The 24758-nt window shown below is 39.6% G+C and overlaps 1 protein-coding gene across 2 annotated transcripts; it reads left to right on the top strand.

The window, feature by feature from the left end:
- The first annotated feature begins 1556 nt into the window (after positions 1-1556).
- Positions 1557-23718, top strand: ano5b (anoctamin 5b). 2 transcript variants are annotated; one of them, XM_076110287.1, is made up of 21 exons: positions 1557-1851; positions 6591-6635; positions 10271-10335; positions 12399-12506; positions 14022-14090; positions 14275-14559; positions 14832-14951; positions 15675-15790; positions 15922-16056; positions 17066-17171; positions 17383-17443; positions 17932-18083; positions 18192-18266; positions 18395-18620; positions 18755-18933; positions 19140-19237; positions 19969-20099; positions 20279-20484; positions 20665-20849; positions 21440-21545; positions 21643-23718. In XM_076110287.1, the coding sequence occupies exons 1-21, from the start codon at positions 1776-1778 to the stop codon at positions 21859-21861; spliced, it is 2763 nt and encodes a 920-aa protein (XP_075966402.1). In that variant the 5' UTR covers positions 1557-1775; the 3' UTR covers positions 21862-23718. The 2 variants fall into 2 exon arrangements, with proteins under 2 accessions (XP_075966402.1, XP_075966403.1); XM_076110288.1 differs by lacking the exon at positions 6591-6635.
- Positions 23719-24758: the final 1040 nt, after the last annotated feature.

The following is a 24758-nucleotide window of genomic DNA, read 5'->3' as shown; positions in this document are numbered from 1 at the left end:
GGTCTGGGTATCCCGAGGCTTGCACGAATCGTCCCGGCTATACAGGCGCGAAGGATCCACGGTCTGTTTCACTCTCCGGATGAAATGGTCCGGCGGGTGGCTCATCGAACGATCGGACACGAGACATTTAAGAAGGCATGGTTGAGCCCGCGCCGGCTTATGCCTGCCACCGGCCCCATCCGATCTTTCCCGCAAGTATTCTCCATGGTGCGTATGCCGCTTGTGCAGGGTGAGCCCCCGGACCGACACAAACGCTCTAGGGCAATATTCGCAAATGAACGTGCCGCTATTCACCCGATTGGGGGAAGGGCCCCCTTTGCACCACGGTAGGTGACAACTGATCGAGTGGCGTTTCGGCCGGGAGAGCCCGCACTTGCGGCATGCCCAACGCAACTCCACTATCCGGTGAGCGCTGTCGAGGTGACTCAACAGGGCCCTGATAGTAGCCTTCACCGCACCACAGATAGGACATGGGTCAAAATCGGGCAGAACAATGGTTAACACACGTCCGGACGGGCTCCCTGTGTTTACTCGAACCACCGAAAGGTCAGCAGGACCAGGCTGGGACGACACGGTATCAGAGTACTCGCCACCGTTGATTCCTGATACCGATGCTGCCGCCACCGTAGGCTCATGCAACCATCACCCTTTACTTTAGGAGAGACAAAACGATTCCCACACCTCTTGGTGCAGTGAACACCTGGAAAGCTGCAAGATAAGATACTTCATTCTCTTTACCACTTTCTCAAACGGCCACAATTCATAAAGGGGCTTGTAATGTCTTTATTGGTTGATAAATCATCTATGCTTTTTTGATCACTTAGGCATATAAGCCATTGATATGGGGACAATTTTGGTTGCCAGGTTGTGAACAATCCCTTGGTGATTAGTCATTCATAGTTATGTCATTAATGCTCATCAGCTTCTCACTTTTCAATAAGTCATCACGTCTGCAGGTATAAATATTAATACGTCATCTTAAAGGGTAATACATTATACATTTTAATTTGGCGGTTTCTCCCTGCGGTTTTGTCTTTACCAACTGTTTTACTTGCTCAGCTAAAAGATAAACACCAACATGAAATATTTTTAAAAACCTGGCAACCCAATTATAATCTACAAAGTATCACTTAGTTAAGTGATACCAATTTCCCTTTGTGAAAATGATAAAATGATATAGTTTACTTTCCTGGCACACAGTGGGCTATTTAACTATTATGTTAAATGCATGTGTGCAATATTGGAAATAGCCACAAGATGTCTTCCAGCTATAGAAGACTCACTGTCAGCTCCTCGTGTGTGACTTTTCCTTTTTTTATTTAAAGATCTCAGGCGACCTCCTGCTCCTGTTTTACCCTTACCACATCAACAAGACTAACAACTCACATGCTTTTCTTTCTATATGCTAAATAGGTTTAAACATTCTTTACTTTCCTCTCTCTCTCTCTCTCTCTCTCTCTCTCTCTCTCTCTCTCTCTCTCACATACACACATGCACACACACCATTTTGCCGACGAAAACAAAAAAAAAACGTGCCACTCCCCTTTATGAGTCCCTGGTCTTCTCGGGTAGCGCCAGGGAGCCCAACAGGGTACAGTTTCTGTGAGGATCGGTCATAATTTAGATATGATTCATATTCCAATAATCTGAATCGGACTCATTGTTTTCATTGTGTGGTCGGCCGATGCCGATGTCGTCATCGACGCTCATCCTCTCACTGCCTTTCCCCACTTTTGAGAGAAGGTGAAGCCTTTAGAATAACACCGCTGGCCGCAATGAGACGAATAACGGGAAAGGCGAAGGAAGAAACTTTGATCGAGCTGCAGAGCGTGACGGATTCACAGACTGGAGGTAATTAAATACAGATGCACTCATTAACCTTCAACAACTGGTCACGAGGAGGTTTCTGTCTTATGTCAAGTGTTTAATATATGTCCAAAAGGCGGTCTTACTTCTACTGCTTGTACTGTAGTAGCTATGGCTAGACTCTGGCAAAGAAACACACTAGCCTGGTGTTAGAAGAAATAATCCTTCATCACATGACGCTTGGGTGGGATGATCCTTATCCTAAAGAACTGATAATGTAATTAAAATAAAATATGGGCTACCCTCATGTCATGTAGCAAAGCATGTCAGTTTAACATCTGAGTGGCACTCAATTACATACTTGTGTTACTTGGCATGGGTGCGTTTTGGCCACAGCTCAATTAAATTACTATTTTAAGGTATGCTGTTTATATTTCTCACAGTTGTGTATTTGGTGTCAGTTTGGCACCTGTTCTCGTGACTGAGGCTGTGTGCAATTATCATGCATGAACAGAAAGAGGAAGAGAGTAATTGGAGTCATCTCTACTGGCAAATCCCAGTGAAGTATTGCAGAACGATAAACCCACCATTCAAAAAAACACATTTTTGCACACAGTAGAGTTTATTGTATGGCTGATTTGTGAGAGATTTTACAGCAAGTTAACAGCGATCCCATGGCAAGCCATGCAGGAAAACAGATCAGAAACAGAAATGCTTGGTATTTGTGTGGGGGGTATTTAGTCTTTTTTTTGCTTTGCATCGCATGAATGACCCTTAAAACTGGGAGGTCATTCTCAAAGGTAGATTTCAGGCAATATCCCAGCCCAAGAAGCATCTTCATCTCCATGTTTTTTCATTGTAAATTAATTTAAGTTGACAAACGGGCAAAATGATCAGAAGTGATGAAGCATGTATGTAAACAAATCCATATCTAATTGGATTGCCTCCTCTGAGATAGTCAGGCTTCTTTTCTAAACAGCAAGCCACTTTCATACATGTGATGGAATAAGATATTATTTGTTGTAGAGTAATCTCTGAGGACAGAAAATGAGTTAAGATAAATAGTTTCCACTTCCATGAAGCTCCATATGTCCTGGTATTGGAGGGCTGTGGTCTGTTAAGTGCTGCATTATGTCTCTCATAGCTCCAACAGCGTGACAGTTAGTGAAGATGACATTGACGTTCTTAAGCAACAGATGTGTCAAAACGAGGAAAAACGAGAGTTTGCACTTACATAAGCAAAAATACATCATACATCTACAGTTAAATGGAAAGGTAATTGAGTGTTGACAAACAGAGAAGGCCACTTGTGGTTGAAGACTGATACATAACATAATTTGTTAAAAGTTCTAATTGACCATGCAGGAATCCAAAAGCTTGATTAGATTAGTCTTATGTACAGTAATAAAATAGTGGCTTTGAGAAGATGTGCTAACACCTTCAATTCATGTCCTGAATCCCTGTTTATATCATCCATGTCTCTTCTCTGAGGGACTAACATTTCTATTTTAACGTGTTGTATCCTCTCATTGACATTTTTAACTCCGTATTTAAATGTACAGAGGTAAACTCTCATCATGTTCAAAACCTCAGTAGCTGAAGCTCCGATGTCTGTTGAAGTCCAGTAAATGTGCCATGTCAGGAGTCATTATGGTTTCCAACAGAAACGTGTCTGGTGCGCTCGTGATAAGAGCAGTACTGCGTTTTACTGAAGATGGCTCAGAGAATGAGAGACTACAGTTTGCCTTTACTCTTGAAATGTAACTGTTTTTATTACTTATCTTAATGGTCGATCAATTACAGAATAAGTCCAAATGCCCATTTAAGAATTATTAAAAGTGCACCGTGGAACTTTATAAGCAATTGATACATTAAGATGTAGTTACATCACTGTTATGAAAGCGATCAGAATATACTGATTGTCTGCTATATAGGGAAATAATTCAAGTAATGCCAAGCTTCTTACATGTTTTATTATCCGCTTTGAGTGTACTGGTTACTGTACGAAAGGCACAAAAAACAACCACTTGAAACTATTATTCTGTCCGCTTGATGGCTTCATTTAGAAATGCAACTCAGTATTTATTTTAGAGTTATTTTTAAAAGATATTTTTACATGATAAAAAGGTGTCAGCTTAACTGTTATTAAAGGAGAAAAACAACCTGTATCTCACTTGAATGATAACCGTCTACCGAACAGCTGGATGAAATCAGTAGCATTTATAACACTGCGTCGCTGAAAGATCATCAACGGAATTGAAAAATAGAGATAATTTATTCCCCAGCATTCACATTGAATCAACATGTGTTGAGGGGACATAATGATATCCAAATCAGACCTTTTCCATTTATCAATCCCACACTCTTTATTGTGTTAATCAGCAAATTGTTAATGAAGACACGTGCCTGTTTATCAAGGGTTAGCAGCAGGTTAATAGACTCCTCTTGCTCTGCAAAGGCTTTGTTCACGCTCTTATCATGGCAGACCTTCAGCCACATGTGAAAGAAGAAGGGGTCTGTCCTCACCTCGGTATATATATATACACGTGTGTTGTGAGTGCATTACCTCGTTCACAGCTGTCCAAACACTGATTTACAGACAGTCACGACTGACGTCCTACTGAACACTACTAGATCGTGTACTGTCACATTACATACAGTGACACAGCAGGTACTTGGTGTCATCTTTATTCAGTTATTCCTTTTAATTGGACTCAAAGCTGATCTGTAGCGGGTTGACCGTTTTTCTGTCATCTATCAGGGACAGTTAGCCAATCATTCACAACTAAGTGCTCCTAATAGTAACTGCTCATATTTGAAGGTGATCATTAAGGTGCTCTCTCTCCGCTCTCTGCAGCCATGTCAGATGAAGTCCTTTTCCAGTCAGAGGTGAAACAGAGCCAAAGAGTTGCTATGGAAACAGGCCTCGTAATTGAATTACCCCCTTTGATGGAGGCACGATACTAAATAAGACAAGGAAAGCAACCGAGACTTCCTCTCAACAGACTAGAGGACAACTACAGTAGAGACATTGTTTTGGCTATTTTGTTTGAGATCCCAAAGATCTTTTTCAAGCATTGGTTTTTTAGATTAAAATCAAATGTCGTGGTCTAAGTTTGGAGCATGGCTTCCACATGACTCGCCTATGCCTTGGCCCATTTGCCTGCCCTTTGAGTACATTTAGATGAGGGAAAACAAACACTCCCTTGGGCCATTTAAGGATGTTTTATGAGCTGTTAACAGAACAGTTGCGCCTGTGGGAACTATATTCATCACATAGTACAATATTTCTTAATAAATATCAATAACAGGATTGCCCTGTTGCCATCTCACACATTTTCATCATCATCATATCAAAACCAAACAATCAGGCCAAAGGTTGCATGTCATGCAAGCAAGAGAGCAATTTTCTGTGTCCTCAACTGTGTTGACAAGTACTCCTTGGCATTTTCCTCATCAAATATGTTTATGTTATGTTGTGTCTTATGTAGACAATACGTTATCCTATCTGCGCTGCACATGACCTCTTGTATAAGAGTTTGTGGTGTTGCACTTCTCAAGCTTTCCGGGGATGGTCAGGAAATCTCCCCTTTGGGACGATAATATCCTGATGATGAAGAAAGGAAATTTGTGTTTCTCATCACAAGTCTGATGCAAACACAAAGACACAACTCACGATTCAAACACACTATACTACAATAGGAAAGAGGATATTTTTGTTACTTTGCCAATATTTTTCACTCCTTACTGTCACGATTCATAGGGTTTATATGTGCCATTAGTTTGTATTATTTGGTCTTAATCTAACAACACAATTCACATTTGACTGGAGTAGTTTATGGATTATTCCTTTTGTATGTTAGCTGACTTGACAGGAAATGTGGAGAGAGAGAGATAGAGAGGATGTCTTGTCGTAGCAGATCTAGACCCGGTTTGAGCTCAGGATGTTGTGGTTTCACTGTATCGTTGTATGCACCACGCCTGCTAAACTATCAGGACTCTATCACTCAGAAGTTTTGGTATGAAATGTAATATTTCAGTCTTGTGCTGTACCATTTCAAATGTCCATTTGCCTAGTTGTTAATCATCGAGACAGGCACTCAGCTTGTCTGAGACTGTGTAGAGTGGATTACTTTGACTCTGACCCATAGACCAGAGTACTAACCTGCATCACATCAATATTTCATATACATCCCCACGCTTTCCACCTAGCACTAACAAAACTCATGCCTAAAGGGAAGTTGTAGGGCAATCTGTGACTTGTATCACTTCCCTTGAGAAAAGGTTCACATCGTCACAATGCAGAGTTGCGGTTAGTTACTCGTTGAAGAGCAAAGCAAAACAATGATCTGAGGTGCATCTGTTTGAAAGGAGTAAGCAGGGCGGTCTAGCTGAGTGTCACCCTTGTGGGAGAGCTACACAAGAAATGTTAATGGTGCCTTTTTTCAGTGAGGAGACACCCACACAGCCTGCTTGAGTCATAGTAAAAAAACAATTGTTTTTGTTATTACCCATCGCGTCATTTTCAGGTTATCATCACTGTTTGTTCAGATGCTGTGCCACAGATGGAAGCCCCGGTCTGATCGCCACAAGAGATCAAATGTTCTGCTGAGCTTTTATATTGTTTATTGTCTCTGCAGTGCTTAGAGTAAGTCTTCCATTGGGAGGCTCTTAGATGGATCTGCAGTCAATCAGACCGTCTCAACGCTTTGCATTCATGAATATTCACCTCTCCGAACCTACAGTTTAACACTAACCTGTGTCTATCTGTCTGTCCTTTAAAGATGGCCTTGCAGTGTTGACCGCATTCAGGATAAACCTGCACCCAGGTACGGGCAGATCATAGGCTTTATGTGACGCCTGTCTGTCCGTCCTCTCATCATCACCTCTGCAATCTCTCTTTTAATCCACTCGCTCTTTCATCATGCCGTACGTTCCTCAATAATGGAGCATCCTTCCGTTTCTGTTCTGTTCATTTTGCACTGCTTTCCGGTTTGTCTGCTGATCAGATCCAGATGTCTGCGTGTCTGTGTGCTCTTTCAGCCTCCATCTCAGCTTCTGAGCCTGGCTCCTGGTAGCTAAGGTTGCTGTGTCCTGTGTTCATATATATATATATATATATATATATATATATATATACAGTCCTGTCGGGTTATTTTGTCTATAAAAAGTTACTTACAGTAATTGACTTCCCAGAAAAAAGAACATTATAGTTATATATCACAATATTAGGTTACATATACCATTACAGAGAATTGTATCCACATCGCCCACTCCTACTATACATGTGACATCCTTTAACTTAAGTAAAGATAGCCACACCATACAATACAAATACTCCATAACAAGTTTAGCTTCAAGCAAGCTTAAGCAGAAATACAAAAGTATTTGCAAAAAAATATATTTATATTGTATTTTAAGTAAAATTACTCATTAGGCAACAGAATGGCCCCTGTTAGAGTGCTTAATCAGCCCATATTGTTTGATTTGTATTACTGATCTACTTAGGTGTAGTTTAATATACAACTATATTTTGTAAGTGGGTCATATTATACATGTACAACTTTGATCTTTAAAGTAAATTATAACTTTATATGTCATATAAAACTACTGAAATGTAGTGGAGTAGAAGTATAAAAAAATGGAAGTATTCAAGTAAAGTACAAGTACCTCAGCAGCATCCTTGAGTACTTCAGTAAACTACTTTATTACCTTCCACCACTGCTGGTGTAGATGTGCTTATAGCCCACCAAGTGTCGGAACTAAATTGTAAGTTTATCTTAGTTTCTTGATATAAACTAATATGCATTATGTATTGTGCTTGTGTGTGTGTGTGTGTGTGTGTGTGTGTGTGTGTGTGTGTGTGTGTGTGTGTGTGGGTGGGTGGCTGAGATATCGTCTCACAACCGTCAGACAAATACTAGACCCCGTATGTCGGTTCACATTTAGAGATGCAGGTTCCCTTTCATAACATTTGTTTTGATGACTCACTTTGGGATTCACTGAAGGAGGGCCGCTCTCTCCTGCCAGTTACACATGCTGCCATGTCAAATGAAACTGTGGAGAACTAAATGTGCGTCTCCCCTGGGGGCTACGCATGAGACTCGGATTTTTTGTTCAGAGGCAATCCCCGTCATCGGCAATGGAGACTTCATCAGGTTCTAGTGAATTAGGATTCGGCATGATTCGGCTGGGGAATAGTGGATTTGCTTACAAAGCCTTTTTCTCTCTGCATGATCAGCACATGCCTCTGAAAACTAACATATTGATATGAGTGACTTCTTATCCTTATATACTGGCCACTGATTTCTTTAAGGCCTGACCTGAGGGTGAAACTTGACCTATACCAGTCAGCATATCTCAGCCTCTGCTGCTTCAATTTGGACCATTCTTTCTATAACCTGCCTCTTGTGAGTCCCCCATCTTTACAGAAGTTCACAAAATCACTGTCCATCTCATTCATAAGATGTTATGAGTTGGAATCCATATAAAAGGATATAAAACGTCTCTACTCATACTAAGATACCAAATCAAAATCAAAGAAGAAGAGATACATCTTGTTTGGCTTTGTTTGGCATTAGCTTATGGCTTTCATATCAGTGAGCAATGCTCTGCAGCAGCTGACCATTTGGGATTCTAGTTCCCTCTTAGGTTGTGGTTAAAAGTGTCACTTGATTTAGAGCTCACAAGAGGTTGCTGGCATATTTTTCACTAAATTGTCATTCAGCTGGTGGACATGTTTATAGAAGAATATCTCAGCTACTGTAAATATACATCAGCTGAGGGGTAATTGGGTTTTATGAAAAGTGTGTTAGAAGATAATTAGTTGTAATTTAGTTGTAATTTAGTTAATTTGTGCCAACAAAAGCCATAGTTAGCAAGGTAATTTTCCACGAATCAATGACTGTGTGATTTGAGTAGTTATTTGAACGTTTATGCTCATTTCTGTATTTAAGTCCAACGCTGTTGCTCAGTTCTACAAAAGGCAGCCTACTCTGTGTGACCCCTTTCTCCATTTATTTGTCTCTCGGTGGGAGTGTATTACACACGGCTGGCCCCCTACTTCTGTTTGCTCAAGTCAGGCTCTGATAACTGGCTGTGCACAGTTGGAGTGAGACCAAAAAAAGTCAAAAAAAGGAAAGAGAAAACAAAGCTGCTAAGACTAAATAAAATATTGGATGCACAGTCAACGATGCTTCCGGGATTCTGATGGCATATTTTCCTTCCTTCCTATGACTCTCCAGCCTTATCATTGAGCTTCCACATGGAGCCACCACAGTCCCTTTCTCATTGGCTCGCACTGCTGTCTGTAATATCATTGGGTGTAATCAGAGAAGGCTCCTTTGTGTGCTGAAAGTGTTTCATTTGAGGGGAGGTAAGACTTCTGGCACGCCAACCTCCAACCTCGGGGCCCACCCCCTCGATGATGCCTCAACGCACGTTGCAGCCTCCCCCACAGGAAGTGCCGCTTTCCCACCATCCAGGAATAATAGGGGAGCAGGCAGCGAGCAGAGCAGTGCTACATGAGCACATTCTCTCTGCCAGTGTGGAGGGAGAGAGAGGCACTGCAGGAATGTTGTGTGTCATTTTATGAGAGAGGAAGAGGAGAGCATATGTGTGTGTGTGTGCTGCTGCCTTTGTGATTCACATCCTTCTCTCAGCTCCTCTGCTGATGTTGCCAAGAGACTGTAGGATTTTTATTTGGCCCTCGTTGAATTGAGTTTGTCTGAGACGCCATAACGATTATTGGCCGGCTCATGTCTCTTAAAGGGAAAGTTTGGTTTTGAGTGAACCTTAGTATTATCCTGCATACCACGTATCCTGCGTGGATATAAACAGAGCTTAACCCAGCTTAGCTAAATTACTGGATGTGGGTGTGACAGTAGAGAAGAATACCCTCTCCATTGCTAAAGGGTTGATAATGTCAGGCTAACTTGGACCCTTAAACAAGCACATCATGATGAAATTCTAACAATGACATTGTTTTTGGAGCAATTGTTTTCCCTTGTTGGGTGTAGGCACACGTAGACAGGACGACTGTGCCTTCCTGCTTCCTGCAGGAAGCATGACTGAAACTTTTTTTGGAGAAAACACATTGTTACATGTAGTTTAGTTTAACCAGCCATCAGTCTCTGGGCCTCTGGTATTTTATTCTGTACGAGTGTATAAGCTACACACACTTTATAAGACACATGCAAGTGTTCAGAAGAAAAATATGTAACGTAACAATCAAACTCACTGAACATAAAACTGACATCTTTAAGTCATCCTTGGACTGTTGCACTGCCCAATCTTTAGTAACGATCAAGTTTCATTATAACATAATAATGACTAACATAAACAACAATAATTATTTTTCTACTGGACGGGGGTTGAATCAATAATCTTCTGGTCACAAGCCCATTTCTCTCACCCTTTGGCCACAACCACCCATTTAATTAAATATATCTTCTTTCTTTTGCAGATGAAAACGGTGGAAATGATGTCAATTCATTACCTGAAAGAACAACACTGCCTGGACATACAGAGGTAAGCACCATCGTATCTGTGGGTGTTTCAACAGACTCTCAAATGGGAAGGAAGAAGTATGACGTTATGGGAAATAGTCTTATTAGCTTTTTTAAAACGAGTTAGATCGACACTCTACAAGTCTATACGGTACATATAAAGCTGGCTAGCTTAGCTTAGCATAAAGACTGGAAACGGGGAAGAAGCTTGCCTGGCTCTATCTGAAGATAAACACATTAGCATACCAACACCTCTAAAGCTCACCAAATAAATTGTTATATCTTGTTAATTCTTGTTAATTTAGTTTGTCCAAAAATGTGTAAAGATGCCAATTATTTGTGCGGGGTAACCACGGGCTAATTTCTGGGGCATATTGACTTCTTTTTTCTCCACTGGTTGCCTTGCAACTTCGTGTCAACGACAAGAACTCAACCTGTTTCCCGTCTTTGTGCTAAGCTAAGATATTTAGTTGCTAGCTGTAGCTTTATAATCACTGTATAAGACTGGTACTGAACTCTCAACTTTCACAAGAAGGTGAATATATATTACCCAAAAGAGGTGGCGGAGGTGGCTTTTGTTATATCTCCAAGTAAGTTGTTTTTTTTTAAGGCTGTTTATGTAAATATTTATGTTTGTGTCATTGCATAGGCTTAGATGGCTGACCTTCTGTCAACTCACCACTCTCAGCGCTGAGTCACAAGACCTCTGTGTCTCTAAAAGCCACTCTCCTTTCTCCTCGGCGAGACAGAAATACACTGTCGCTGCTCAAACAGGAGCCAGTCTGTTGTGTTTTCAGTGATACAGTGAGGACAACAAGCAGATGGTTTATCAATCGTAATTCACAGCACTGATTATAATATGTTTCTGTGATGTATGACTCTCGGATTCAGTGCATGATTGGGTCAGTGGTAATCTATCAAACACTTCTTTTTTTCAATGTTCTCATTAGGTCAGAGCATGATTAAATACCACTGCAACGAGCGGCCGTCACGCCCCTGTAGGTCTTTTAGTGGATGTGAGGTTCTGATAAACAAGCTGGGTGGGGCTCAGTAAACTACTGCACACACTGGCTGCCCCACGCCGTCTTTTCTGAGCTGCAAACACTGACTTCATATCTGACTGGAAAATTGAAAGTGGATTTTCTTTCAATGTCATGTTAAAGTGAAGCATGAATATGAATAAACAAACCAACATTTTTCAGGATACATGAGCTTTCACATTTCCAATAAAGTTTGACATATACATCAGTAGATTCTTGTCATCAAACAAAACTCAGTTCAAATTAAAAAAATATGATATTCTTTCTACAAACACAGGTTACATTTTCTTTCACCATTTTCATGAATTAAAATGTATGGTAAAGGTAAAGCTGTACAAGAATTAAACAAAGGTAGAATCGGTCCATTCAACTGAAAGTTTTAAGTCGATTCTTTTTCCAGGTTATTTAAAGGTTATGAAATACATATTATTAACACATACAAAGACACATACTGTATATTGTAGACACTGATTACAGTACATCACAAACCATCGATCACTTAATCTTTTATCCGTATTAAGAGTATTGTTAAAGAATGACCATTAATGTTATTAGTGTCAAAAAACAAATTTGGAGTAAGACAATGAGTGAAATACAAAAGTTGATGAAGAACATGCAGAGCATGTTTCTCCTCCACCATCAACTACTTTTGTATAATGACAGACTGTGATTGTACTGTGTCCAAAGTTTCCTGTTTTATATGTTTTTTCTGCAGCCATTGTGGCCTTCCTCTAAACCTTTCTCCAAAGGAAACAACATTATCTTTAAATACTTTTCAATACAACTACTCCCGGAGTCAGTAGCCTATAACCTAAATTACGTGTATATTTCTGGGACACAATGTGCTTCTCTCTATATATATAATACTGTATATCTATCTATCAGTGTTAAAGTCTGAGCCCTTCATGTCTCTCCTCAAGATTATGATTTAATGTCTTGCTGTGTCAGTATCTGTTGTTCCAGTATATTGCATGTCTGTTAGCTTTCACTTCCTACTCTGTGAGAAAGCTGAGCGTTACATTTTGTTTGTTTGTTTCTCCTTCAGACTGACAAGCTACAACCGAACAAAGACACCGTGTTCTTCAGGGACGGAGTTCGGAGGATAGACTTCGTGTTGTCCTATGTAGATGACAAAGATGGAGAAAAGAAACAGGTAAGTGGAACAGAAAAGTGACAAGTTGTCGTCAGTTGACTTCTCAGCATTTTACAGCATGTGACTAACTGTGACACTGTTGTCGTTACGCAATTTTTATATCCAGAACAGGAATATGTGGTACTGCTAAGAGGAAATGGGATTCAGATTATACATTTTGCATAGACACACAACATTTGTGGCTCTCAGTATTCGTGTCAATTAGCTTGTAACAAAACAAGGTGGGCCTACACCTGTTATTTCAATGTGTCGGGTACATATTTAATCAACATTTAGTAATCAATTATAATAATTATGGTATTTGCGGATACCCGATATTAAAGGACTTGGATCATGATTAAAAGAACTTGATTGGGATATCCCTAATTTTAAGTAACTATTGCTAGAAATACTGTCTTGCCAAATGCTTACTTTTGTGGACTTTTGCTTATGTTTATTAGATTAATTACTGTATTGTACTTCTTAACCCTTCATATGTAATATACTGTTTATTCCTAGCATTGGCATTTAACAGTTTACTGTACGAATTCTTTTTCATTCATGGAATCTCAATGTTTTCTTATTTGTAATCACTTGGATTGAATTTGTTGTCCTTTACACTTTTCACAGTTGCTTCCAGTAAAGGGCAACTAATTGTCTTTAACCTTTATTGGAAGTGTGTTTTGCTCGCTGCATAAGCTATCCACCTACATGCATGTAAGGCAGAGGACTATTCAAAATCGTCATATTTTGAAGCGTGTTATGGCTACTTCATCATCACCAAACAGCATTCTGAATCCTTGAATGACCTCCTCAATCTAAGTGCCACATTTTCAACCTTTATTTATCCAGGGAGAATTCACTAAGAGCAACACTCAGTTTTTGAGGAAGGCTGTTTTCACATCCACACCTGAAAGCTGCACAGAACAAGCACAGTGCCAAAGATCACACTGAGCTCATCGGTAGAAACATTTAGTTTGTATCTCTGAAAAGGAAGCACTTTGTTTACATGGATCAAAACGGAGGAATTGCTTAAACAGCCGACATTCAAATGCTGACAATTTCTTTAAGAAGAAAGATACATTTTAAGGCTCCCCTTTTTAACCTCAAGGATACAGACTAACCTCAAGTAGTCTGTTGCATTGCTTCCCCCCCCCCGTTTAATTGAAGTTAAATAAGTGTATATGTAAGTGTTTTTGTGTAATTTTCCAAAACACTTTATGTATTAAATGTGGTATAGGTGTTCTATTATCATTGTGTTGTTGTGTGGCCAGTCGTCACAACATTTTTTTTCCCCATTCAAATTTGTACCACTGTCCCTCACTTAATCTAGGTCAGTGATGGAGAGTTTGCCCCCTCCAGTGTCCATTGATAGGGCCATTAAATTGTCCCATGAATCCATTTGGAAGTTATAACAGTATCTTTATAAAAGCATGTTTTTGCAGAAATTTCGTATATATGAAGGTAAACAACATGCAAAGACTTTAAGAGTGCGAGTGGCTCTCATGCCTGTGGTGTGTGTGTGTTTATCCACAGGAGAGGCGGAGGGCCTTTGAGGCCAACCTTAAGAAGGAAGGACTGGAGCTGGAAACGGAGGACAAATCGGTAAGAAATGAAACCACAGAGTACCTGCACCACCTAGTGGATAGTTTGCTGAGGCACACCCCATTCTCCAGGAAAAGTCTTAAAGGGATTGCTCACGTTATACTGCCATCCATCCAAGTACTGGAAGGAAATTATGTATAAAATAATATGTATGTTTTCTTCTCCTCCATCTCTCCTTTATCAGGACTCCAAAGACCAAAAGACATATTTCTTGAAGATTCATGCGCCGTGGAGTGTACTGGCCAGATATGCTGAGATCTTAAAGGTCAAAGTTCCCTTCAAAAAGAGTGATTTCCCCCACGATGAGGATGTCCCACTGGAGTGGCTCTCACGACCTTTCCGCTTGCCAGAGCCCATTATGCATCCACAACCTGACTACTTCACCTACCCCTTCGAAAATAGCAAGACCGACTTCTTCCTTATCCCTAACAAAGATACTGTCTTCCCGCCTTCCACGAGAAACAGAATTGTGAGTAATTATTTTTCTAAAATCAGAATACACTTTTTTACACTGTAAATATCTCCTAGGTCTAAGATTTTAGTATTTATGAATAATTAATCAGTTTAACTCTCACAGATATTCTGTACAGACTGACCCTTGGGGAATTGTTCTAGCATTTACTCCACAGTGTTTGAACGTGCTTGCGCAACAATGAAGGAAAGTGCAAAATGCATTTAGCTAAGAAGTTTCTACAAATCCAAATCCTTTAATCTCTTGCTAAACCTTGTCCTTGTTGTAAGGTGTACTACATCCTGTCTCGTCGCCCGTACTACAAAGAGGGTCAGACAGAGAAAGACAAGACGGGAATCAAGCGACTGCTCAGCAATGGGACGTATACAACAGCCTTTCCACTACATGATGTAAGACACGGGGAAGAAAGGACATGAACATGTAGAGGTCAAAAATATCGATGGTCATCTACTTTAGCGCTTCCATTTCATGAGCCGTCTTACTTCTACTTCATCACACCGGGATAAAACTGTGACCAGCTACTATATTAATCTAGGTTAAGACTCAACATGCAAGATGTATGATGTTATGCATATCAGTATAAGTAACCCAATTCCATATTAAGTACTTCAAAGTAAAGCTTCCTACAACATTACATTGCTTCATATATTTAACACATGATAATTAAACACACAGACAGGAGCAGTTCTGTAGAAGGAGTAATGCTACTTTTACTACTACTACCACTACTACTGCTACTGTAAACATGTGGTAGTAGTAAATTGGTTTGCAAAACATTGAATGCAGGACTTTTATTTCAAGTATATTTGTATGTGTATCATGTATATCTTTGTCTATTTCCCAGTTCCAGAGCAATTATATTTAAATCAGCATGGCTTCAGAATAATGTGATATATATATATTTTAAAGTTTTTTTTTTTTCTTTTTTACTTCAACAAAAATTTGATGAAACCGTTCTAAATGTTCATATTAATAGAAGGAATATAAGGAATAATTCAACATTTTCAGAAACACGCTCATTCTCTTTTTTGCAGAGAACTTTTTTCTTTAACTTTAAAAAAAGGTTATTTTGCTCAACAGCCCCATATTGCATTGTTTCTTTTTCCTTTCAGTGTCGATACTGGAAAACGGCAAGAAACACTGAGTGTGAGAGTGAGCGCAACAACTTGTACAAGCACTGGGCCAGGTTCCTTTGCTTTTACAAAGAGCAGCCGCTCAACCTCATCAGGTAAACAAGCAACACCTGAATGCTGTCACCCTTTGTTTTCACACAAGAACAAATGTTACTGAAGCAAATGTTTAGTGAAAACTTTTGAAAGTTAAAAACCAGAAAGTTAAACGTGCTATATTTCGTTGTAGGAAGTACTATGGGGAGAAGATTGGGATCTACTTTGCCTGGCTGGGCTTCTACACTGAGATGCTGTTCTTTGCAGCCGTCATGGGCGTTATATGTTTCACCTATGGAGTGCTCAGTTATGACGACAACATGTCAAGGTTTGTACCACCAGAGGGTGTCAGGGAGCTGATAACCAAATGGCCCAAAATATATCGACATCCAAATACACCCAAATGTCAATTTTGACCATTTAACAAACTTTAATCTGCTGCTTTAACTGCCTCCTCTCTTTTGGAAAGACTTTCCGCAAGACTGTGGAACCTGAATGCATGTTTGCTCCCATTCAGCCACGCGAGCTTTAATGAATGTCCACTGATGTTAGACTATAAGGACTGGCTTAGGAAAACCATGTCTTTATGGACCTCCTGAGTTACCTTGAATGTGTGAAGGAAACTTTGTTTGGTGATCGAACAATCAAAAAACAGAGAAAATTCTTGATGAATTGAAGTAAATGCATATTGAACTGCATCAAAGGTATATCAAGATTTGTGCAGTATAATCCAAGTCTCATTTATTCAGTCGTACGCTCACTAGATCCCAAACACATACACAAGTGTTTTAGATAGTAAGGTTTTAGCAGAGATGCATGTGTTTGGGAAGTACTTACCATAAGATTGGATACATAAGACTTGGATTAACGGCTGTTTTGATATAGTTTTTCTGTTGTTAAACACAGATCCCATGTACTTCATTATTTTATCAAGATTTTTCTCAGTTTGTTGATTCGCTGTTCCCCATTGGGGCAGCAGGAAAAACTAAGTTTTCTTTAAGAATACAAGGCAACACGGGGTGAGTAATCGATATACAAATGGTCATTTTGTGGGATAAGTATTCCTTTGAATAACATTGTATGCTGTTGCATTAAGATTTATTGGAACTGTAGCGTCCAGCACCAACTTGGAAAAGCAGCCTCCAACCAAAAGTACACAAAAGTATGCGGACAGAGGGATCCACATACTTTTGGCCATATCATATATGAACTCTTATGCCTTAGAGATTGATAGATAGACTTTTATATTCAAATAAAATGATGGCCTGTTCAAAATTAGATGCTAGATTGTTGTAATTGTTATAATTTGTTCAAGTCTCTTTGTTTTCTCCTTTTAGCCACGAAATATGTGACGCCAATATCGGAGGTAGTATCGTGATGTGTCCGCTTTGTGATAAAAAGTGTCCTTTCTGGAAGCTCAACTCTACGTGTCTCTCGTCCTGGGTAAAACATCACACTTCATATGTTCATTAGACACCATTGTAAAACCTGAAAGCACATATTACAAACTATAATTTTCTATTAATCACATAAGTGTGTGAGACGTCTTCCAATACCTGCAGTTAATTGTATCCTGCTGTGTCAGCAGTATGTCACCATGTGCGTGGCCTGCACGTCTCTGAGGAACTTCTTTTTTTCATAATCTCTCTTCCAGCAATCCCATCTGTTTGACAACGAGGGAACGGTGTTCTTTGCCATATTCATGGGGATTTGGGGTAAGTGTCAGTCGATGCTGCTCTTACTGCGTTTGACCTGTGTTGGAGACCCAGTTTATTCCCCCTCCTGTGAGACAGATTTTCACAATTAAAGCCTTTTCACACCGAAGGATAAACCTTAATCTGTACTGCTCGAGCCCAAAACAAGATGCCAGCACAATTATGTTGTTATGTACGAAGCAGTCAGAAAGCACGTCCAGCGCAATGAAGGCAAATAGCGCCAAAATGAAAAGCTGGCCTCATGAGCAGCAAGCCAAGAAGTGTTCTAGCACAGCTGAAACGCATTACACTCCTAAAACTCAACACAGGCATTGTCTGTTTTCAGTCAGTGTAACATTATTCAGGTCATAAAAGATCTGCCCAAAGAAATGGATGGACACACCTGCACAGCATCAGACTTCTCATCATACAGCAACATTTTGTTAAAGATGAATTCCAAGCTAAGATTTTACAACTTTTTGCTTCCTTTCTTCAAATCTACTTGGCAGCAACTCTGTTTTTGGAGTTCTGGAAGCGACGTCAAGCCCGGCTGGAGTACGAGTGGCACTTGGTGGATTTTGAGGAGGAACAGCAGGAGCTTCAAACCCGGCCTGAGTTTGAGATCCAATGCACTAAGGAGAGACTCAACAAGATCACTGAGGTGCTTCGAAACATGGAAATAAACACAACAAATATTATGTACTCTGTGGTTTGCAAAAATTGCATCGTAGCTACACGTCTTAAAGAATAAATTATAATAATGTTTCAGAAAATGGAGCCGTATCTTCCTGCCACCAGCAAGTGTGCCCGCTTCTGCCTCTCGGCTGCCACTGTTATATTCTGGGTAACTGAATATTTATCTCAGTCCTGTGTGTTTGTGTATGCACATGTAGGCTTTTTACAACAATACCTAGTGAGTATTTTTTACCAGCATCGTCACATACTCAGCTTTACACGTGTGTGCTCCCACAGATTTCTCTGATAGTGGCCTGTATTATCGGGGTCATAGCATACAGGCTGGCTGTGTATGCTGCTTTTGCAAGTATCATCAAAGACCCCTTGAGGAAGATCCAGTTGGTGGGCAGATTCATCACTCCACAGCTAGCAACGTCTGTCACCGCCTCCTGCATCAACTTTGTCATCATCATGATCCTCAACTTTTTCTACGAGAGGGTGGCCGTTTGGATCACTGATATGGGTAAAGAGGTTTAATCTGATATTCACTTAATCAAAGAAAGACAGAGTCTAAGGACAATAGAGTCATCTTTGACACTATGAACATATGATCTATGATCTTACACTGATTTACTATCTGGTGTTTGCTTCCTGCAGAAATCCCAAAGACCCACGTTGAGTATGAGAACAGGCTGACCATGAAGATGTTCCTCTTCCAGTTTGTCAACTACTACTCATCGTGCTTCTACGTGGCCTTCTTCAAGGGGAAATTTGTTGGTTTTCCTGGTGACTACACATATATGTTTGGCAAATGGAGCAACTTGAGGAATGAGGAGGTGAGTTTTCTTGCCCTTAATACAATAATGATTGAAGTTATGTATTTCTTTTAAGTAAACATCCTCATAGAAGAGGGAAGGTTCATGCTGTAACATTTTCCCACATTCTTCTACCAGTGAGGACAGCTTCATAATCTGGTGCTGCCAACAGGAAGTGCATCAAATGAAAGTATGTTATGTAAACTAAAAATGTCTTGCTGTCATAGTGTGACCCTGGAGGGTGTCTGATTGAGCTGACCACACAGCTGGTGATTGTAATGTCAGGAAAACAACTCTGGGGGAACATTCAGGAAGCTCTGCTGCCGTGAGTCCACCCAGTCTTTCACCTCTTACTTATTCATCTCAATAAGCCACCATAACAAGATAATCATTTTCAATTAAGATTTTCAATTGCAATTTGCATCTTGTGGATTTAAAAGATTAATATGTTGTGTGCACAAATTATCATCAAGTAGATTTCATTTCCTACTCTGCAGCTTGCTTCAGATGCTCACATCCTCTTCAAAATGGAGAGAACTCAGTTGATAACATTTAATCTTCTACTTTTGAATGTCACACAATGAAAGTTTGGCTTCTCCACCCCACAAACACAATAATTATAAAGATCACGACTGACCCTGATCAGTTATATGCTCACGCGGAGGATTTACATTTACGTATTGACACGAAAAAGCTTCTAAAGTTTAGAAGAAGACATTATCAGCCCAACTCAGTCCAGAGTGTTATACACTGTCAGTACTTGTCAAAAGCAACAAATTACAGTACATCAGGTACATGTATGCCTAAAACAAATGGTAACCCGAAAGCTAATAGTAGTTGTTGCAAACTTGTATGCATACTTTTAAATAACTTGTTCACATCACATCACATCACATTGCGCGCGCAAACTTTTAAAAATGACTATAGGACTGCAGCTATAAATACTGTCGTCACTGTGATGATCAAGGAACGTCTCTCTGTAAATTACTTGTTGGCTTTGTGAAAGTCTCGACGTCAGATCTCCGCAATTTGACATCTGATTCTTCTTCTTGACAGGTTGATACGTAACTGGTGGAGTAGCAGAAAGGGACGGCACCATCATGAGAACCATTACAGCCGTTGGGAGCAGGACCACGTCCTGCTGAACTTCAGCCAGCTGGGATTGTTTTATGAGTACTTGGAGATGGGTGAGATACTTCACTCACCTTGTTTGCAATACAAAGATCATATCTGGACAGGAGAGCAAGATAAATTGCTGTACGATATATATGGATGCTGTCTTGTCTTCTATCCCTGTATTACATGTATTGTCTTCCACTCCCACTAACTATCACTAAGTCTCTCTGTCTGCTCTCTCTCTTTTCAGTGATCCAGTTTGGTTTCATCACATTGTTTGTGGCCTCTTTCCCTTTGGCTCCGCTGCTGGCTCTGTTCAACAACATCCTGGAGATCAGGGTGGACGCCTGGAAGTTCACCACCCAGTTCAGGAGACCAATAGCGTCCAAGGCCCGAAACATCGGAGCGTGGCAGGAAATCCTCAACGGAGTGGCCATTTTGTCTGTTGTTACCAACGTGAGTGTTATATGTGTAGTGCAGGAATATGTTTATTTGTCTAATCTGTGCTTGTTTCTGTATTTGCACGTATGATAAACATTTAACAGGCTGTCAGAAGGACATAATATTTATTTGCAGCAATTTCACTGCAGACTCAAACATTTCATTGAAAGCCTTTTGTGCTTTCTTCTGTCTCAGGCTTTCATAATGGCGTTCACCTCTGACATGATCCCCCGTATGGTCTTCCTGTATGCCTACGGTAAAGATGACAGCATGAGGGGATATGTTAACAACAGCCTGTCAATATACAACATATCTCAGATACCTGAGCGCAACATGCCCGAGGAGCGAGGCGACTGGTTTGATAACTCCACCACCTGCAGGTATTAGAGCATGAAGAGCTTGTTGTGCCTCTGGATTTAGCTTATGCATTCATCTTTGACATTTTTGAGGAGCTTTAAAGTTGCACTAATCATTCATTTTTATATTAACAACTGTTCAAATCTAATAGCATCGTTTCCAGCCGCAAAAGGCAGCTGTTTCCAGCAAAGAACGATCTGATAAACACTCTGTACACTATGGTGAACAAACAGACAGACACATTTAGAGACTAGCTGGTAAATATAGTGGAGCATTTACATGCTAGAGAGCCAGATATTTGCCTCAGGAGTTAGTAGAGAAAAAGAAAATAGTTTGCCATACATGTTAGCCATATCAACTTTATAGGGTTATGATATATCAGTGTTGTGTTTACAGCTTGTTGTACTGCCCCTGAGTGGATAAAATGAGTCATTGTTAAAGAAGTATCATCTGAATTAATACATTTTGCTTTAATTCAAGAATAAGTGTTGACGTTGTGTGAGCGTTCTGGAACGTTTCTATAGCATTAACTGATGTGTGCTGGTATCAGCACATTTTGTGTCATGATTACATTGATGAAACATGACTGACTGTATGACATCGTTTTGTACAGATACCGTGACTACCGTTACCCTCCAGGCCACCAGAAGGAGTACACTCACACCATGCAGTTCTGGCACATCCTGGCAGCCAAAATGGCCTTCATTATTATCATGGAGGTAAGACAACGGCGCTTCTTCCCACTCCTTGCTCAAAGAATAAATGCTCAGAATTAAAGGACTACATCTTGACCATATGATTATTCTCGCTCTGCAGCACGTTGTGTTTGTGGTGAAGTTCTTCGTGGCGTGGATGATCCCCGACATCCCTTCAGGCGTGAAGGCTCGGTTTAAAGAAGAACGCTACCGGATTCAAGAGGAACTGCATACCTACGAGGTGAACAGGGTCAAACGCGAGCTGAGTGCCAGTTTCATCACAGAGCCGCAGTCAGAAATGTCCTTGATGACAGACAAGCATGAAGCGTTGTCTGAGTGACTGTAGGCTCAAGCTTCGAGCCACAAATGGACCGAGAGCATCCATATACAAGGGCTCCTGTCTTTGGGTTGAAAACACTATTATCTTTTATTGCTGAATGGACTCCTATATTAGGATGCAACATTTTGCTTAAAATCAGCTTTTTGTGCGGATAAAACATTCCTGTGCCATATCTTTAGTGGGGAAATAACAGCAAAGAGCAAAAAGATTGTAAGTGCAGCTTTTATCATTCCCCGTGTAAGGTCTTCTGACTGAAAAAGAATAATCTCTGTATGTGCCAATAGTTTGTGGTGTTGAATATGTGACATTAGGGGTAATTACCCTTTAAAGAGTTGGCTGTGATATCATTGATTAAATGTTCTGCATGTGATTCTTCTGATTAGAATACAAGATCAAGGACCCGACTGTTTAGAAAAGAAAATATTTGTCAGTTTTAAAAATGTTTGTGCTTAAAAAATTCTTATCATTTTAGAGATATATCTTATACATCACATATCCTTTTTCTGTCATTTAACTGTAGACTTACAACTTTACTTTTTTTTTAATTGGTAGCTACATAATGTTAAGCTCCACTGATCTATAGCTGGGCTATGAGATTGTTATGAGAGGTAGTTTAGAAAAAGTCTCTTAACCAAGTACCTCCATCATACTGCTGTGATAGTGTAACAATCAGAAGTGTGGGTATCAGTCCGCCCTGTGTTAGTAACTTGGTGACAGCAGCTGCAGGCTCGTGTATCTCATCTTCCAAATGTATTTCTAACTTGCTGCGGGACCAATTAGAAGATTTCTACCAAGAGAAAAGACTCCACAAAGAAAATCTCTTTACAATCAGTTTATGTGCGTGAGTTGAGGTCGATCATGTGTCGACTTTACTCCTCCTTGTGTTACACATGGATAATAAATGGCCTATATTTCTGTTTTCAGATTTCACATTATTGGTGTCTCCACATATTAGGCATAAACAATTATAACCGCCATAACAGAGATAGACAGAAAGGAGAAGAACTTCTTGGGCCCTGGTTGGGATACATGTGAGTGATGATTTCAGTGAGGGACTTTTAGTAACTGGTTCATACTCTCTGGTTACCAAGTGTTCCTGTTAATATAAATAATACATCATATATTTAAATGGGTTGCAGTGCAATTACCTGATTGATCTGCTTCTGCTCTCTGGCCTGAAGCTTTTGTATTTGGAGTTACTTATCAATTTATTTGCAACACCTGATTTCTTATTTTGCACTATTCATTGACTCATAACGACTATTGAGCAGTGTTAGTTCAGACAGTTATTCAAGTACATTTTATTCTATAAATGGCTTCTTTGTCAAGGGACCGTTTTTTAGATACAGAATCACTTTTTATCCTCTTTAGCTTAAGATGTATTAAGGTTTTTCTGTGTTTGTATTGAAACCTCTTTGTATTTTACTGTAAATGATGCAGTTGTGATTTGAGATATCAGCTAATTATATTTGACAGTCAAAAGCTAAGCCTGAACAACTCACATCTCAGGATTAAACATCTGCTCATGTTTGTTGGGCGTCACTTGTTGATAAAGAATGCAGATGTCAGACGTGTGCAGAGCGTGTTCCTGCAACATGTATGATGTATTTCCCAACAAACAAATGCCTTAAACCTCTGTGCTTACTTGTTTTTGTATGATTTTGTATTGACAGTTTCCTATCTGAATTCTAAACCTATTTCATAAAACATGTTGCTGCTGCTAGTCATTGCAAAGTAGCATTTTTCTTGCATGAATTGCTTTAAATATCTTTGTCAGTTCTATTCTAAGTTCAGTGTCGATTGTACAAAAATGTAGGAAAGCTGTTAATATTCACAAAAAATAAAGAAATAACTAGTTATGGTGTAAGTTTTTTTTTTTTGCACGCAACATAAAAACAGATATAAAAATAGACTTAAATAAGACTTATACTGCGGAACGTCTCCCAATGTTTTAAGATGTGGAAAAACACAATACTTTAGATAATAGCTAGTGTCTGAGGTTTTTTCCACAAATAAAAATCCTCCATTATCTCATTGACAAATTCAGAATCTATGAACATGTAAATCATGTTAATTTCACTACCGGACACAAGATGTCTCCCTCGTCTGTGTAAAGTCCACTCTTAGTATTTCCAAAACCACACTTGTGTCAATTGCATCTTGGACCACGATTGGCTTTCGAATTAGTTTTGATACCTCATAATTACAAGTGTTAAACTGAGATTTAAGATGAGCACACACAAACTTCCTCCCTTCAGCAGGTGAACATGAAAACAAACTTCCAGTCAAACTCTGCTTCACACACGTCATTATGCACAGTGAGGCTCAAACATCCAAGAGAAGCAACAATAACCAAAACATAGTTTTGCATGGAGAGTGACTTTATAAAAAACAAAATAATAATATATAAATTATGATTTAGCAAAGGACATAATGTGCCAATATTAGAGCAAGATGCAGTGTCACGTATGACCACCAGATGGTGTCCAATACCAACAAATGACAAGAAAGACACTGATCGCTTTTCTCCTTTCTCTTTTGTCCTCTAATCGCACATCTAAGATCTTAGAATTATTATTTATTTATTATTATCATTATTTATTGTTATAGTTTGTATTATAATGTGTATGATTGTAATCATTATTATTATTATTATTATTATTAGTAGTAGTAGCATTAGTAGTAATTTGGTCTGCAGAAGGATAACTATCAGATGACATATCCTTGAAATCTCATTAAATGTATATATAAGAAAAAATGCTTCCAAAGTTGTGTGCATGTTTCGGTGGGAAGATGTGGTTGTCGGGGGCATGAAAATAGGCTTACATGATTGATGGATTCCTACGATGAGCAGAGGAGCTTGTTGGGGGGGAAATCCACTCCTGCTCATTTGGTTT

Source organism: Anarhichas minor, unplaced genomic scaffold (genome assembly GCF_050575085.1).
Source record: "Anarhichas minor isolate MPS153535 unplaced genomic scaffold, ASM5057508v1 ptg000042l, whole genome shotgun sequence".
Classification (NCBI taxonomy): domain Eukaryota; kingdom Metazoa; phylum Chordata; class Actinopteri; order Perciformes; family Anarhichadidae; genus Anarhichas; species Anarhichas minor.
Note: the sequence above shows the minus strand (reverse complement) of the source record. Positions and strands in the feature narration are given on the sequence as shown.